The 15,737-nt window shown below is 29.2% G+C and overlaps 1 protein-coding gene across 2 annotated transcripts in view; it reads right to left on the bottom strand.

Annotated features, from left to right (window-relative positions):
• LOC123203270 (aluminum-activated malate transporter 2-like) overlaps positions 1-4,853 on the bottom strand; it is a 31,417-nt gene extending 26,564 nt beyond the window's left edge. The window contains exons 1-6 of one of the 2 annotated variants that reach the window (XM_044619583.1): positions 4,562-4,853; positions 4,326-4,466; positions 3,956-4,228; positions 3,776-3,882; positions 3,440-3,583; positions 2,869-3,313 (exon numbers count right to left, since the gene is read on the bottom strand). In XM_044619583.1, coding sequence (XP_044475518.1) covers positions 2,869-3,313; positions 3,440-3,583; positions 3,776-3,882; positions 3,956-4,228; positions 4,326-4,466; positions 4,562-4,808 — 1,357 coding nt within the window. In that variant the 5' untranslated portion in view covers positions 4,809-4,853. Of the gene's footprint in view, positions 1-2,634; positions 3,314-3,439; positions 3,584-3,775; positions 3,883-3,955; positions 4,229-4,325; positions 4,467-4,561 lie in introns of those variants that run through there. The other variant, XM_044619577.1, reaches the window with a different exon arrangement.
• Between the last annotated feature and the right edge of the window lie 10,884 nt (positions 4,854-15,737).

Genomic DNA, 15,737 nt, shown 5'->3' with positions numbered 1-15,737 from the left:
TTATAGACCTTTAGAATTTGCTCCAGTCTAATATAAAATAATTAAATTACTTAAAAATACTCAAATTTTCTAAAAATATTCAAACTTTGGTCAAATTTAATTCTGTTTGTTTTAACTGGTTTATCTGATTCACCAGTTTTAACTAAGATAAAATTTAAACCAATTTTTAATATAAATTGGATCAGACTTGGAGCTAGTTCCTGATTGAACCAATCAATCTAGTTTTCAAAACCTTGGTTTATTATATTTAGTGCTCTTACAACTTTAAGTTTTCTGGATGGTTCCAAGGAATATTTCTATATCGTTAATTAATTATCCTGTCACTTTCTCCCTTTCTTTCTCTACATACCTTATATTTTTTTTAAATTTAAGGCAATTTATAAATTTAACATTAATATTCTAAGTGGTTGGATTGCATTTTAGTTGTGTTATTTATAACTTATATCGAACATAGCAAGTTCTATTGATGTCAACCATTCAAAGTGTTTTAATTTATTAGAAAATTGAAAAATTTTGTCATGTCGCACTTTTCTTATTAATAAGTGTTAGACTATATAAACAATATAAGTTGGTTATGATCACAATGTGCGACTACAATTATATCAATAATTAGTTGAATTACGATTTCATACAACAATGCAATAGAGAAAATAAAACAAGCTATAAATCTAAAAGGAACAATTCAATTTTTATGTGGTTAAACTAGAACAATTGCCTACATTCATGGGACCAAATTCAACAAATTCAAATATATTATTACTCAAAGTAAATTGACACAGTAAAAATAAATTTTCAACAACAAAGTATAATTAGAAAATTAGATTCATTCAATAGATGTTATGCATATCTTAAAGATGACATGAGTATCTTACTTGTTTCTCTAAGATTATAACTTAGATGAAGATGTTCAAGATTCCATCGAATAACAAATAAACTAAAGTCTTTCAATTAAGTGGGTTAGGTTGAAATCCCTTCAACCTCATATTTTTGTCTTTCTTCACTATTGGTGGAGAGACATTACCTATATCTTAACACAAAGCTACAAATATCTTTGATTACTATTCAAGTTGAAGAAAAGATAAGAAGAGTATTGTAAATCTCAACAAGTCACCTTTTTTCATCAAGGCAAGCCATTAGCTCCATCTTAAGAGGCCCTAACTTGTTCCATTGTTGAGGTAAAGACCTTTTTACAATACAAGTTGAAACCTCTCAAGTTGTGTGGAACTGGTCATTCTTGGTCTCCTATATATAAGTAGTAAGAGATTTCATCGACAATCATATTTCATCAATCAAACATTACTCAGTTGAAATCAAACTCAATAATTTTGATATGATAAATCAAACATTAATTTGTTTACCAAAATTATGAGTTATTCATTGTATGTTGTGGGTTAGTATCTTCATGGTGTAAATTAATATCCATATATCTTAACAAGCTCATGTTGTGAGTTGCGATTTACATGTTAGTAATTGATACCATCAAAATGTGAGTTATGGTCAACAAATCATTGGTTGACGTTGCCAAGATGTGAGTTATGGTCTACACATCATTGGTTGATGTTGTCGAGACGTGAGTTATGGTTTGCATGTCTTACATCATAGCGTTGATGGGTAGTAGTAGGTCCATGAGGTAAGTTATCATTTGTACATTGTGGAGGATTTTAGGTCCTTTGCCTAAAGACACCTTGTTGCTGACTCTGTTGGTAGAGACAAAAAATACTTGTGTGACAGGCTTGTGACCTTGTAACGACTAATTGATGGGAGAGGATCCATTTACTAGATTAAAGCATTGATGGCATTGGTTCGACATCTCATGGCATTATTTAGTCATCAACTGCCATTGAATGCACTCTATTTATTGAGACAAGTTAGTCTTTAGCAACAAACCGAGCTGATTTACCAGAGAAATTGACTATCTTTAGTAGCTTGAATGCTCAAAGTTTCCTTGATCATTTTTCCATAAGGATCCATGGGATAAAAAATGTTTTGTCAGAGAATGATGAAAAGGAAATGTTTTTATGTTTTTGCTGAAAAAAGAAGATCTTTTCAAGTATTTTCTTTCTAGCATCAAATTCTTAATGGTTAAAATTCCACTAATAAGAAGTAAGTAAGATGAGGTGTAATCTTACACAAGAAATAACAATTAATAAAATGAATTTTTAAAGTGATCTGATCTACTACTTGAAAGTTTACATCTATTTTTATCTTATATTGAATCTTTTACTGAAAATTTGAAAGTTATAGTATGAAAATATAATTTATTGTCTCTTACCTCTATACAATTATGTATTTATAAAAAAAAAAAAGGGATAATGTTGTAATTACATAATTGGATACATTTGGATCTTAGTACATTAAATCTAAACATTTAAGGAAGTTTGGTTACTTTATTATCATGTCAAAATACGATATAATTAAGTAATCTTGTAAAGATAGATGATAAGGATTGAAAATAATCTTGTGATAATATGAGACGAATATGACATCGGAGAGATAATGAGATAATTGAAATCGTCAAGAGTCACTCTTCCAAGTGTTTCTAGATAGAAGGGCTTTTACCCATACTTAGAGCCTAACCTATGTTTTTCTATTGAGAATGTAACTAGTTACTTCTTTAGAGTAGATTTCCAACGATTTGCTAAGGAAAATCTGATAGCGTCAGTTTGTTTCATCATAATATAATACAGTCATTACTAGCATACACAAAACATGGGTGGAAATCATCTTACATGTTAGTGACTAAACAAATTCAAAGACATTCATCCATTTCTCTAACTGTTTCTTATTATTAAGTCCGATCTACTGACAAACACGGAGATTCTTGATGAATAGTAATAACATGATGGGGTGCATGACTGATGCCAGAATTTTTCTGCATACTTCTTTGGAAACATAAATTTGGTTGAACTGCAGGTATACTAATGCCAGAATTTCGCTGCATAGTTCTCTGGGGACATAAATTTGGCTGAGCTTGTCTTTCTTCATGTTTCTTAGTACTTTTGAATTTAGCTAGAGAGGCTAGTTCCTGAATTGACTCTGCAATTTTTTCAGTGCAAGAAACAACATCAACTAGTAGATAAGCCATGGTAGCTACTGGTATAACTTCTAGAAGGTCAGTTTCCTTGAACAACCCGGTATTTAGCAAGGATTTTAGATTCTTGGCTGCAATTTTAGAATTTATAAGGTGTTGATTGGCAGGGGTTGGTGGAGTCATTGTTCTTATTGCCAAAGCTAATTCTTTCAAAGTATTGGCAGATTCCGAACAGAGTTGTATGCTTGCGTCCTGGATTTTGCATCGGATTTCTTGTGGTGTCTGCAAGTAATTCATGCATAAATAAAACAAATTAGACATCTTTAATGTTAAGAAATTATAAATTGATTGTGAAATCATGCCATTTCTTTATCTGTAGAATTTGAAAGAATATAATCAGGGCATTACTTGTGTTTTGTCATTGAGGCACCCATTAAGAGCTTCAATTCTATAGGCACATTGCCGGGTTAGGCTTGCAATCTTCAAGTAGTGTTTCCATGGATGTCGAAACCTAAATTTACCATGTCGAGGCTCCCATCTAGCAAAGTTTGCCTGCAAAATATGAATTATTATGTAATGTTCAGAGGTTAAGACTGGGAGAGGGCAACATTATGGATGCATGATTTTGTGTATACAATTGAGTACATAAATGATATGTCTTCAAAATTACCCAATTACATAATGACACATAATTTGTATATTTATTTGTTTATTGATATATATGACAGTGGTGGCTAGACTCACCATGGATTCTTCACTTTGTTTTGAATTAAGCACACTTTTAAATCCTTCTGAAACTTTCTTGGGTGATTCTTCATCCTCTGTCATTTTAAAGTATTCAGGTCCAAAACCTATATGCAAAAACGCAGAAATTAGCCTGAGATTTAAAATTAAAGAGGCTCTATAACTCTTTCATGATATTACCTTCTAAGAAGATGGCAAGTTTCTCGATGTTGTTAGCAACCAAATTGTGAAGATCATCTCCTGCCCAAACAGGGAAAATGAAAATGCATACGGCCACGGCCGTGAAGCCACCGATTAAGATGGTAGAAATCCTCTGATGAGCCATCTCCAGCAGCTCCTCATCGCGGTAACCAGAAACCGTTATCATGCAGAATGTCAAGATAAAAATTAGGAGCCCATAATCATATCTCGCCTTCATTCGAGGAAAGAATCTTAGAAATGTCACTGCCGCAGCTGCATCACAACCAGTTTCACCAGATCCATCACTAAATTAATTTTTCTTTTAACAATAAATGTAAAAAGCTGCAGACTTGCTTGAGGATTTATTTACCTATGAGGAAGACAAAAAGCGCAAGGAGTATGGGTTCACCCTTGTTTCCGGAGAGGCTTGCTAAACGGTGAGCACCAAATCCTAAAGCTCCAGCCATGAAAGTTGCCAAGCCTCTATTTAAACCTCTACCAAGTGTGGCTCCTGCAACATATATAACAACAATCGATCAAACTCGCCCATAAAAGAAACAAAAGTGAAGAGCTACAAGTATATTTGCAATAAAGCCGAAAACTAACCAACAGAGAATTCGAAGACAACAACAACAGTCAAAATAGCCCACACTGTAGAATCCCCGAAACCGGAATAGAGAGGTTCAAAGTAATAGAACAAAGACACCAATGTGATGGCGAGCCCCACTTTTAGAGAATGAGTAATCCTTCTGGGATCATCTTGTCCTAATTTTCTTATTTTCCCTGGAAAAGCACTTAGCCGCTGCAAACACCGGCTCATTATTCCTTCCTTCTTACCACTCGAGGATACCATTTCTGTAACTTCAGACAGACAAAGAGGGTTCAGGTCATGGACTGACCTTGGCTTTGGGTTCCTTTAATAAAGAGAAATGTCACGCGTATATGTGACAGAAAAACAGTCCCAGCAAGTACGGATCTGAATAAGTTGTAACACTTTTCTAGGTAAAACACGTCTTGTTTGTCTTGTCTGTCTTGTTTTTTACGTGTAGTGTAGAGCAAGTGCATCCATCCGAGAAGGAAATTTCACTCGATCATCATTTCATCGGTTTTATGGTTGTATTAGTCACTCGATCATCATTACGGATCTGAATCAAGACATTTCTGATTGTATTAGTCGTGTTATGTGGTTTTATGGTTGTGATATGAATTAATTGGTAATTATTTTTTTAATAAATGAATGCGCAATTATTGTTGTTTAAGAATGATTATGATAATTGATATCATTTTTATTTCATTTTTCAATTGTTTAAATATTCCTATAACTACTTTACAGCTGTCCAGTACCACGCCGGAATCAACTAATGGCCAAAAAGCAATGCCCACCCAACGTTTAATTCATTTTTAAACTGTCAACCATTAAGTTTTAGAATTTATTGGTATTAGGTATTAAAACATTATTTAATAATTTTATTTAAAAAAATAAAAATTTATCCTCTTTTCCTCTCATAGTTTCACAAATTAACAATTTTTCCTAACTTAGTTTTAAGAAATTATTTTTTTACCTCACTATCTAGGGTTTTCATATTTTAAGATTCACAACCATCTTCTTAAAGTTTAAAACATTGTCTTTACACTCTAAAAAATGTATTTTTTTTATTTATTATTATTCTTTCCAGCAATTCACTCTAGCACATGTCAACCCCACCACTGACACCCTCTCTTTCTCTTGAGAAATCACCCAAAATCTAATTAAAATAATAGAACGACATTGCATAGATTTGTGCGTTAGTCAACACATAGATTGACCTGATGACGTTGCATAGATCCATGCATCAGTTGGCACACAGATACATTGCATAAATCTATGTGACATCGTCTAACTATTTTTGTTGGATTTTTGGTGGTTCACATAGGAAAATCATCGAGGAGGGAGAGAGAGTGTCGGTGGTGGTGTTGACGATACACTGAAAGAACTGTTACTAGAAAGAGAGAATATATTTTTTGGGGAGTATAAGTGTAACTTTTTAAATTTTGAGGAGGCGGTTGTTGATCCTAAAATATGAAAACTCTAAATGGTGCGGTTGAAAAAGTAATTGTTTAAAACCAAGTTAGGAAAAATTGTTAGTTTTCAAAACTAAAGTATAAAAAGAGGATACATTTTTCTTTCTATAAATAAAATCATTAAATAACATTTTTATTCTCGATATTAATAACAAAATTTAGCATTCGCATAAATATTTAGATTTTCAAAATTTAATGCATAAAATTTTGAGAATGAACCAACGTTGGGCAGGAAAAAGTCTTTTTGGCCTAATCTAATTAAAAAAAAAAAGTTGGTAGAATTACAAACAGCTATAAAATTAAAAATGTTGTGTAGAAGATATGAACCCTAAAACACCTGTTGATGGTGACACTTACCTATATGCATTAACGATTACGCGGCTGTCAAGTTGTAAATGAAAATGAGCATCTATATTTAAATGTGCTCTGCTTAACAACTGTAACATAATCTTACTTTCCTTGATTAAATTAGGCTAAAGCACTATTCCAGCCTAAAGTTTATTGTACTTTTAAGTGAGTATTAATTAATTATTAAAAATTCAAATATTTAGTTATAAACTATTAAAATTAACAGAATCAATTAAGTTCTAATGATAAAATTATCATTTTATTTGTAATATATTAAAAATAATAAAATATTATCTATTTCTCCTCTAAGGTTTAAAAAATTAATAATTTTTCTTTAGAATTAAACTTTAAAATATTATATTTCTCTTACTAGAGTTTCTTTCTTTTCTCTTTCCCTTTTGTGGCATTGTTATCAAAAAAGGGAGAAAGTGAGAGGGAGAGAGGGAGAGAGTGATGTACTTTGTGTCTGATAAAGATGATGTTTTTGTCTAAAGATGCGTCAGAAATGAGAGGGAGAGAGTGAAGCCAATTGGTGATGGTGTCGGAAAAGGGAGATAAAAAAAAAAAAAACCCTAAGGGGAGAAATATAACATTTCAAAATTTAATTCTTAAAAAAATTGTTAATTCTTTAAACATAGGGGGAAAATAGATAATGTTAACTAATTTATTAATTTTAACGTCTCCCAAGTGGTTGTTTGAGTTTTCAATAGTTAATATACATCAATATGAGAATACAATAAACTTTGGGTGGGAACAAGTCCTTTGGCTATTAAATTAATTCCGTTTTTGATTGCACCTTGTTAGTTACCATCAAATTTCCCAAGGGAGAAGAGCGACAAAAAAACATTACTATATGTACATATTTTAACTATATAAATAAATATATATTTATAGATGTTAATACATGATTAGATGTTATTTTATCTTTAATTCAAAATCATTAAATCATATGATGATATATATCAAACATATATTTATTTATGTATTCAAAATACGTACATATAGTTTTATTTGAGCAACTAAACATTAATAGTTTTTTGTAAGACATTCTTCTAGAGGAGATTAATGAGCTACTTTCAAGTTTTCTATCTTGGTTTTGGCAATAGAGGAAGGACTTCCAAATTTAGAATTCGAAAGAGAAAATAATAGTTTTTAATCAAGGTTTGGTTTAAAAACATTTTTCACCGCTAGATATAAAAATAACGTTTTTCTATCTAAAATTAAAATTTATTAAAAATAAAGTAATAATATAAAGATAAAATAATAATTTTATTATTGCTAATTTTGAAAGATATTTAAAAAAACTATTAACTTTCTATCAGAATGAAACATTTTATACATGACAATTTAACTCTTAAAATGTTTAAAAACTTATAAATCAATCTCTGAATTATTTTCATACCTTCATATATTTTAAAACTACAATATGATTATAATAATTATAATATAACATTTATATTGATAATTTATTATATTCTGTTTAATTTTTAATAGTATAACTATCATTTTTAAAACTATTGAAAAACAAATTAATATTTCAAAATTTTTTAAAAGTCACTTAAACTTTTTTTGAATTTTCAATAATCCCTTAAAACTTAGAAAAAGACTTCAAAATTATAATTTGAAGTCAAGTTAAGAATAATCCCTTAAGAGTGAGACCATTCACAAGCACATTCAAGTTTCTACCCAATATTGAATTTAAAAAAAAATTAAGTTTTAAGGTTGGAACATCCATTCAAGAAGTTGAAGACATGTTCCATAATATGTCAAGTTAAGAATATGTTGTTCAAGCAAGTCATTCACCTCTTTAGACATTTTTAAGAAAATATGAAATCTAAGGCAAAATGCCTATTCCAAGTTTGGAACATCTACCCCTCAAGCAATCCTTAAGCTATTTCACAAAGGATGGGATTGTTTCATGAAGTTGTTACATATTCTAGACAAACCTGAGATTGTTTCAAGTCAGAGGATTACATGTACTCATGTGCTACAACCATTTATATGAAATCTTTTTAGTGGGTTTGTTCAGTGGATACGTCTACAACGTATACTCATATGCTACACTAAGCTGTTAATGAACAACTTTGATACATGAGATCTGTCACCACTTTTTGATATGATAATTCATCATTATAACAGTTATCATTGTATTACTTGTGTCAGTCAAGGTAATATCAAAACTACGAATGTTTAAAGAATAACCACCTAATGTATCAGTTGACATGCATTGAACACTCATACAATTCAACTATTCTAAAGACGTTTATAAAAATTATGCAAACAATGTAAGATAAAGACTGTCTTTTTTATTAACTCAAAATATGCTTACATCAAGAAAAACATTGGTGACGATCAGCTTTAGGATACTATCCCAATTAAAAGCTTGATTTGAATTTGTCTAGTATTGACTTAACGAAGAGCCTAAATAGACATAGACTATGTTGGATGAAGTCAATTTTTGGATATGGCATCTTTCTTGGTGAGAATTGTATCACATGGAGAATTAGAAAAAGAAAATGTGGTAGCAAGATCTAATGTTGAAGTAGTTCTAAGCGATGATTGAAAAAGTTTGTGAACTTTTTTGGTTGAAGATTATTTTGGAAGACTTGAAGATTAAATGAGATGACCTAATAAGACCTATTATGACAAAAACATTGTAATCAATACCAATACAATATTACTAAACAAGACACATGGAAGTATACAGACATTTCACTAAAGAAAAGTTGAAAAGTCGATTAATGAGCATATTTTATGTCTCAACAAGATGTCAAGTTCCAAATGTGCTTACAAAGGGATTAAGAAACACTGTATTTTATATAACTATATCTAGATTGGAAACAAAAATTATTTATTCAATAGCTTGAGGAAGAGTGTGAAAATGAAGAAAGAATCAATTGTAATATATTAGGATTTATTTATTTCCATGTAGTTATTAATTGACCCTAAACAAAGGGAATGCAAAATCATGTTTTTGACATATCCCCTCCTGAATGAGGAGGGGATTCCCCGATAAAGACAGAGAATGGATGGTTAAAATCTTTACAATTGGAGACGAGACAGTGACGTAGATGAATATATCTTTGACCTAACCTTTTCTAGGCTCGTCCTCATTGTACATATTCCCTAAAACCCCTTATATATTAATTTATCTTTAAAAGTTTTGAATTATTACAAATATATAAAGACACTTAATAAATATTTTATTATTTTTCTAATAAGGATGAGAGGGAAAAATGTAAGAAATTTTCTCGAGGAGATTGGGAGGGAAAGGGAAAAGAAACTTTCCCCATAGGCATGGGAATGATAGAGCGAGGATGGCAAAAGTTTTCCTCTGTAGAGATGAGGATGGGGATTAAGGTATTTATCTCCTACTCGCCCCCATTGCTTTCTCTACTTATATCTTCTTACAATTGCTTTCACTTGACAAGGGTGAAAATAACAAATGAATTTGTGTGAAAAATTTGAAAAAATAAGGTTTGTTCCAATATTGATTCTATAAATTGTTAGCACAAATGAATGTTTAAAATAAAATCTTTTTTACCACAAAATAGAAAATATATTTTATGAAGCTATCACCAAAAAATATATTAAAGACAATTTGAGTCCAAACGTCCTCTTTTGAAATGTCGAATCTTTTTATTATAGTAGTGGCTGCAATCTTATATAGTAGAGCTTAAGACTTGGTGAAAGATGGCAGTTTGCTATTGATTTGTTGCCATTGGCTACAACTGCCCTCAGGTTTGTTGTCCCTATTGTTATGGTTGCGTGAATTGGTACCAATAGGGTTTCATCTTAGAAGAAACCTAAATTGTAAGGCTCTATTTTTAGGTTTTCAAACTTGTAGATGACTATAGGGTTTTGATATATGCATCCATAGTTGTAGGGTATGGGGAGAATCAGACGCTTAAAGTCCTTCTACAGTTTCCCAGTATGTAACAGTCAAAGAGTAATAAGGTCATCTAATACTATTTAGTTTACTTCATTGGACATCTTAACGACAGGGAGGCATTTCATACTTTCTAATAATCGTTGTACCACTTGTTCTTTTTAGTCTCTTAAGGGTAGATGATATTAATCCTTTTAAACTGGGAAATAAAAACATAAAAATGTTAAACATTAGAAAATATCTACCCAATCCTACCCAATAGACAGTTAAGGCCTACTTTAACCCTCACCCTCAAAGTACCCTTAAAGCCATATGTCCCATCAATATTTTACTCAGCAATTAAACAAAAAATCATTTTGATGTTCCATGGCCCTCTTTTCAGGTTAAAATGAGTTTATCCACGCTTTTAGGGTTTACTTTATATATAGTTTAGATATAGTTTTTGTGTGTTTGAAAATAAGGGTATAACAATATTATGAAAATGTATTTGCTGAAATAAGGGGAAATATTTATAGACATTAATTTTTTGTAGCAATCCAAAAAATCATTGAAAGTTATTTTAAGAGTTTTCTAAAATATGTTTAATATTTAAAAATTTTGAATTGTATTTAAGTTTTTTAAAATCATTTAATATTTGAGGAATTTAATCAAAAGAACTTGAACTTAATCTAGCTTGATATATGAATGATGTACGTCGGATATTATAGTAAAAAATCGTCAAAAGGCTATTTGAAAAATTAACAAAGACTTCCATAACTCTAATTAGTAGCTTTTTTTTACTTTTTTGGTAAGTAATTGTATATATTAGCAAAAAGAAAAAAAAAAGTTTAAAGGAAAAGATCTAAAAACAATCTAGACTCCTCCCTCCCAATGATAAGTATAGTTCATATTCTAAATAAGGTTAGAAAGACTAACACAACAAAAAAGCCAACCAAACAACATCGTCTCCTTTTGAAGATTTATCATAGTTTCTATTATGATAGAGTTCAAGAGAAGACAAAAATATCTATTCTCTAACTTTACAAGATGAAAGAGCATACCCAACCATCAGCAAAACGAAAACAAGAGATACTTGTTTTTCTATCAACTCTAATTACTAGCTTGTTCTTAATTTAAACAAACAAAAAATTATACTTTATCAAGAAAATTTTAATTATTCCACGAATGTTATATCTTCATGTTTTTCTATGGTCATTGTGGCAATTGATTGACTCGTGCCTTCTTTAGACGAACACGGTTGTTTTGGTGATACCTTTGCATCTTCACACTTGAAATGTGCCAGGGAGGCTAATTCATGGACAACTTCTGAAATGTTCTCAATTAATTGAACCACTGAAGAGTTTTTTTACGTGTAGTGTAGAGCATGAGCATCCATCCGAGAAGAAAATTTCACTCGATCCTTCGCGGAGATATGACATATTAAAACTAGCAAAGGGAATTTATATCCCTATTCTAAATTGTTTAGTTTCTTAAGTTAAATTTATTATATAATTAAATAATTTTAAATTAAAAAATAATAATATCTAATTATATAAAAATATATTATTGTTTTTACTAAATTTATGCATATTATTTATATATATAATGTAATTTATAATATATTATCATTTAAATGCAAATTAATATAAAAGGAAAACACCTCCGTTACAACATGAATCAAGACATTTCTAATTGAACTAGTCGTGTTATGTGGTTTTATGGTTGTAATATGAATTAATTGGTAATTATTTTTTTTAATAAATGAATGCGCAATTATTATTGTTTAAGAATGATTATGATAATTGATATCATTTTTATTTTATTTTTCAGTTGCTTAAATATTCCTATAACTACTTTACAACTGTCTAGTACCACGCCGAAATCAACTAATGGCCAAAAAGCAATGCCCACCCAACGTTTAATTCATTTTTAACCTTTCACCTATTAAGTTTTAAAAATTATTAGTATATTAGTATTAGGTATAAAAATATTATTTAATAATTTTATTTAAAGGGATAAAAATTTATTCTCGTTTCCTTTCTTAATTTTAAAAATTAATAATTTTTTCTAACTTAGTTTTAAAAAATTATTTTTTTACCTCACTATCCAGGGTTTTATATTTTATGATTTACAACCGTCTTCTTAAAGTTCAAAACATTGTATGTATACTCTAAAAAATGTTTTCTCTTTTTTTGACTACTATTCTTTCCAGTGATTCACTCTGGCACATGTTAACCCCACCATTGGCACCCTCTTTTCCTCTCGAAAAATCATCCAAAATCTAATTGAAATGATAGAATGATATTGCATAGATTTGTGCGTTAGCCAACACATGATTGACCTGATGACGTTGCATATATCCATGCATCAGTTGGCACACAGATACATTGCATAGATTTATGCGATATTGTTTGACTATTTTCACTGGATTTTGGTGGTTTGCATAGGAAAATCATTGAGGAGGGAAAGAGAGTGTTGATGGTGGTGTTGACGATACACCAAAAGAACTGTTGCTAGAAAGAGAGAATATATTTTTGGGGGGATATGAGTGTAATTTTTTGAATTTTAAAGAGGCAATTGTTAACCCTAAAATATGAAAATCCAAAATAGTGAGGTTGAAAAAATAACTTTTTAAAACCAAGTTAAGAAAAATTATTAGTTTTTAAAACTGAAATGGAAAAAGAGGATAAATTTTTCTTTCTATAAATAAAATCATTAAATAAAATTTTTACTCTCGACATTAATAACAAAATTTAACATTTATATAAATATTTAAATTTTTTAAATTTAATGCATAAAATTTTGAGAATGAACCAACGTTGGGCGGGAATAAGTCTTTTTGGCCTAATCTAATTGGGGAAAAAAAAAAAGTTGGTAGAATTTCAAACAGCTTTAAAATTAAAAATGTTGTGTAGAAGATGTGAACCTTAAAACACCTGTTGATGGTGACACTTAGCAATATGCATTAACGATTACGCGGCTTTCATCAAGTCGTAAATGAAAATGAGCATCAATATTTAAATGTGCTCTGCTTAACAACTGTAACATAATCTTACTTTCCTTGATTGAATTAGGCTAAAACACTATTCCAGCCTAAGGTTTACTGTAGTTTTAAGTGAGTATCTATTAATTATTAAAAATTCAAATATTTACTTATAAATCATTAAAATTAATAGAATCAATTAAATTCTAAAGATAAAATCATTATTTTATTTGTAATATATTAAAAATAATAAAATATTATCTATTTTTTCTCTAAGGTTTAAAAAATTAATAATTTCTCTTTAGAATTAAACTTTAAAATATTATATTTCTTCTCATAGAGTTTATTTATTTTCTCTCTCTCTTTTCTGGCATTGTTACCAAAAAAGGGAGAGAGTGAGAGGGAGAGAATGATGTACTTTGTGTCTGATAAAGATAATGTTTTTGTCTAAAGATGCATTAGAAATGAGAGGGAGAGAGTGAAGCCAATTGGTAATGGTGTCGGAAAAGGGAGGTAAAAAAAAAAAAAACCCTAAGGGGAGAAATGTAACATTTTAAAGTTTAATTTTGAAGGAAATTATTAGTTCTTTAAACATAGAGAGAAAATAGATAATGTTAACTAGTCTGTTAATTTTAATATCTCCCAGGTGGTTGTTTGAGTTTTCAATAGTTAATATATATGAATATGAGAATGCAATAAACTTTGGGTGGGAACAAGTCCTTTGGCGATTAAATTAAATTCTTTTTTCGACTGCACCTTGTTAGTTACCATCAAATTTCCTAAGGGAGAAGAGCAACAAAAAACAATACTATTTGTATATATATTTATGCGTATCATTATATGATTAGATGTTATTTTATCTTTAATTCAAAATTACTAAATCATATGATGATATATATCAAATATATATTTATTTATGTATTTAAAATAGATACGCATAATTTTATTTGAGCAACTAAACATTAATCGGTTTTTGCAAGACATTATATATAAATAGTATTTTTTATATAAAATTAAAATTTATTAAAAATAAACTAATAATATAAAAATAAAATTATTATTTTATTATTACTAATTTTCAAAAATATTTAAAAAAATCAACTTTCTTTCATATTGAAACATTTTATACATAACAATTTAACTCTTAAACTGTTTAAAAACTCACAAATCAATTTCTAAATTATTTTCAAACCTTCATATATTTTGAAACTACAATATGATTATAATAATTATAATATAACATTTATACCGATAATTTATTGTTTTTTGTTTGATTTTTAAGGGCATGACTATCATTTTTTTAAACTATTGAAAGACAAATAATATTTCAAAATTTTGTAAAAGTCATTTGAAGTTTTTTTGAATTTTCAATAACCCCTTAAAACTTACAAATAAGAAAAGAGGAAGAAATGTAAGGAGTGAAAGAAAATGGAATATAAGAGTTCTAATATAATTTAAATATTTAAAAAATTATCATTCTTTTTTTGTTAATTTAGAGTTCTATGATAATTTTAAAAAATGAAATATTAGATAAAATAGTAATTTTATTTTTATAAAATAATAATTTTATTTTTTAATACTATTGTCTTATTAACCAAGTTTAATTTTAGGTGAGAATTTGTTATTTATCTCAAGTATGATGGAAAATTGTTTTAAGACTAAACCTTGGTGGGAAATGTAAGTGGCTCAATTCGTTAATTACACAAAGGCATCATTGCCCACTGAACGTAAGTTTGCTGAATCGTTGCAACTGAAATTATTTTTTAGAGGAAAAGACCCAAAAACCAGATATATTGATAATTTTATTTTATAAAAAACAACATATAAGAGAAATGAATTAATAACATGAATAGAAGATTATTGGTTTGGTATGTTAGTTTTGGTGTATTGGTCAACATTAAAAAAATTTGTACTGTACTAATTTTTGTTATAATGCTGTCTCTTATGAAATTGCACTGCGCAGGAGTGACGGGTCTCAATTATGTGCGCTTGGATTTGGGATTAGTTCATAAGGAAGTAGCACGTGGACAACTATGCATTTCCTTTATTAAATATTTTAACATAATATTAAGGCCAAATGACTATTTCCCACCCAAGGTTTGATGTAAGCTTTGTTTTTTATCTGTTAATTAACAAAAATTTAAATATCTATCTATTTGTTAAATTTCATTATTACTATAAGAAATAAAATTGTTATTTAATAAAAATTTTTGAAAAAAATTATAAATTCATCACATTTCTAGCTAAGTTTAAAAACTAACAATTTCTCTCATCTAAAATTTGAAAAATCAATATTTTTTCTTAGGGTTTTTTTCTTTCTTCTCCAACGATGATTGGTTGTCATCGATCGTTAGTCATTCTCTCCCTCAATGTGATCTCAGTCATTGATTGAGATCTCTTTGTCTTGCAACAAAAGACCGAGATATTGGTCTCATCGTATGTTAGTCAGTAAGGGAGAGGGTGGCTGATGATAGTAAAAAATGGAGTGTGGCTGAGAGAGAAGCCAAGAGAGAGGGAAAACA

The sequence above is a fragment of the Mangifera indica genome, chromosome 2 (genome assembly GCF_011075055.1).
Source record: "Mangifera indica cultivar Alphonso chromosome 2, CATAS_Mindica_2.1, whole genome shotgun sequence".
Classification (NCBI taxonomy): domain Eukaryota; kingdom Viridiplantae; phylum Streptophyta; class Magnoliopsida; order Sapindales; family Anacardiaceae; genus Mangifera; species Mangifera indica.
Note: the sequence above shows the minus strand (reverse complement) of the source record. Positions and strands in the feature narration are given on the sequence as shown.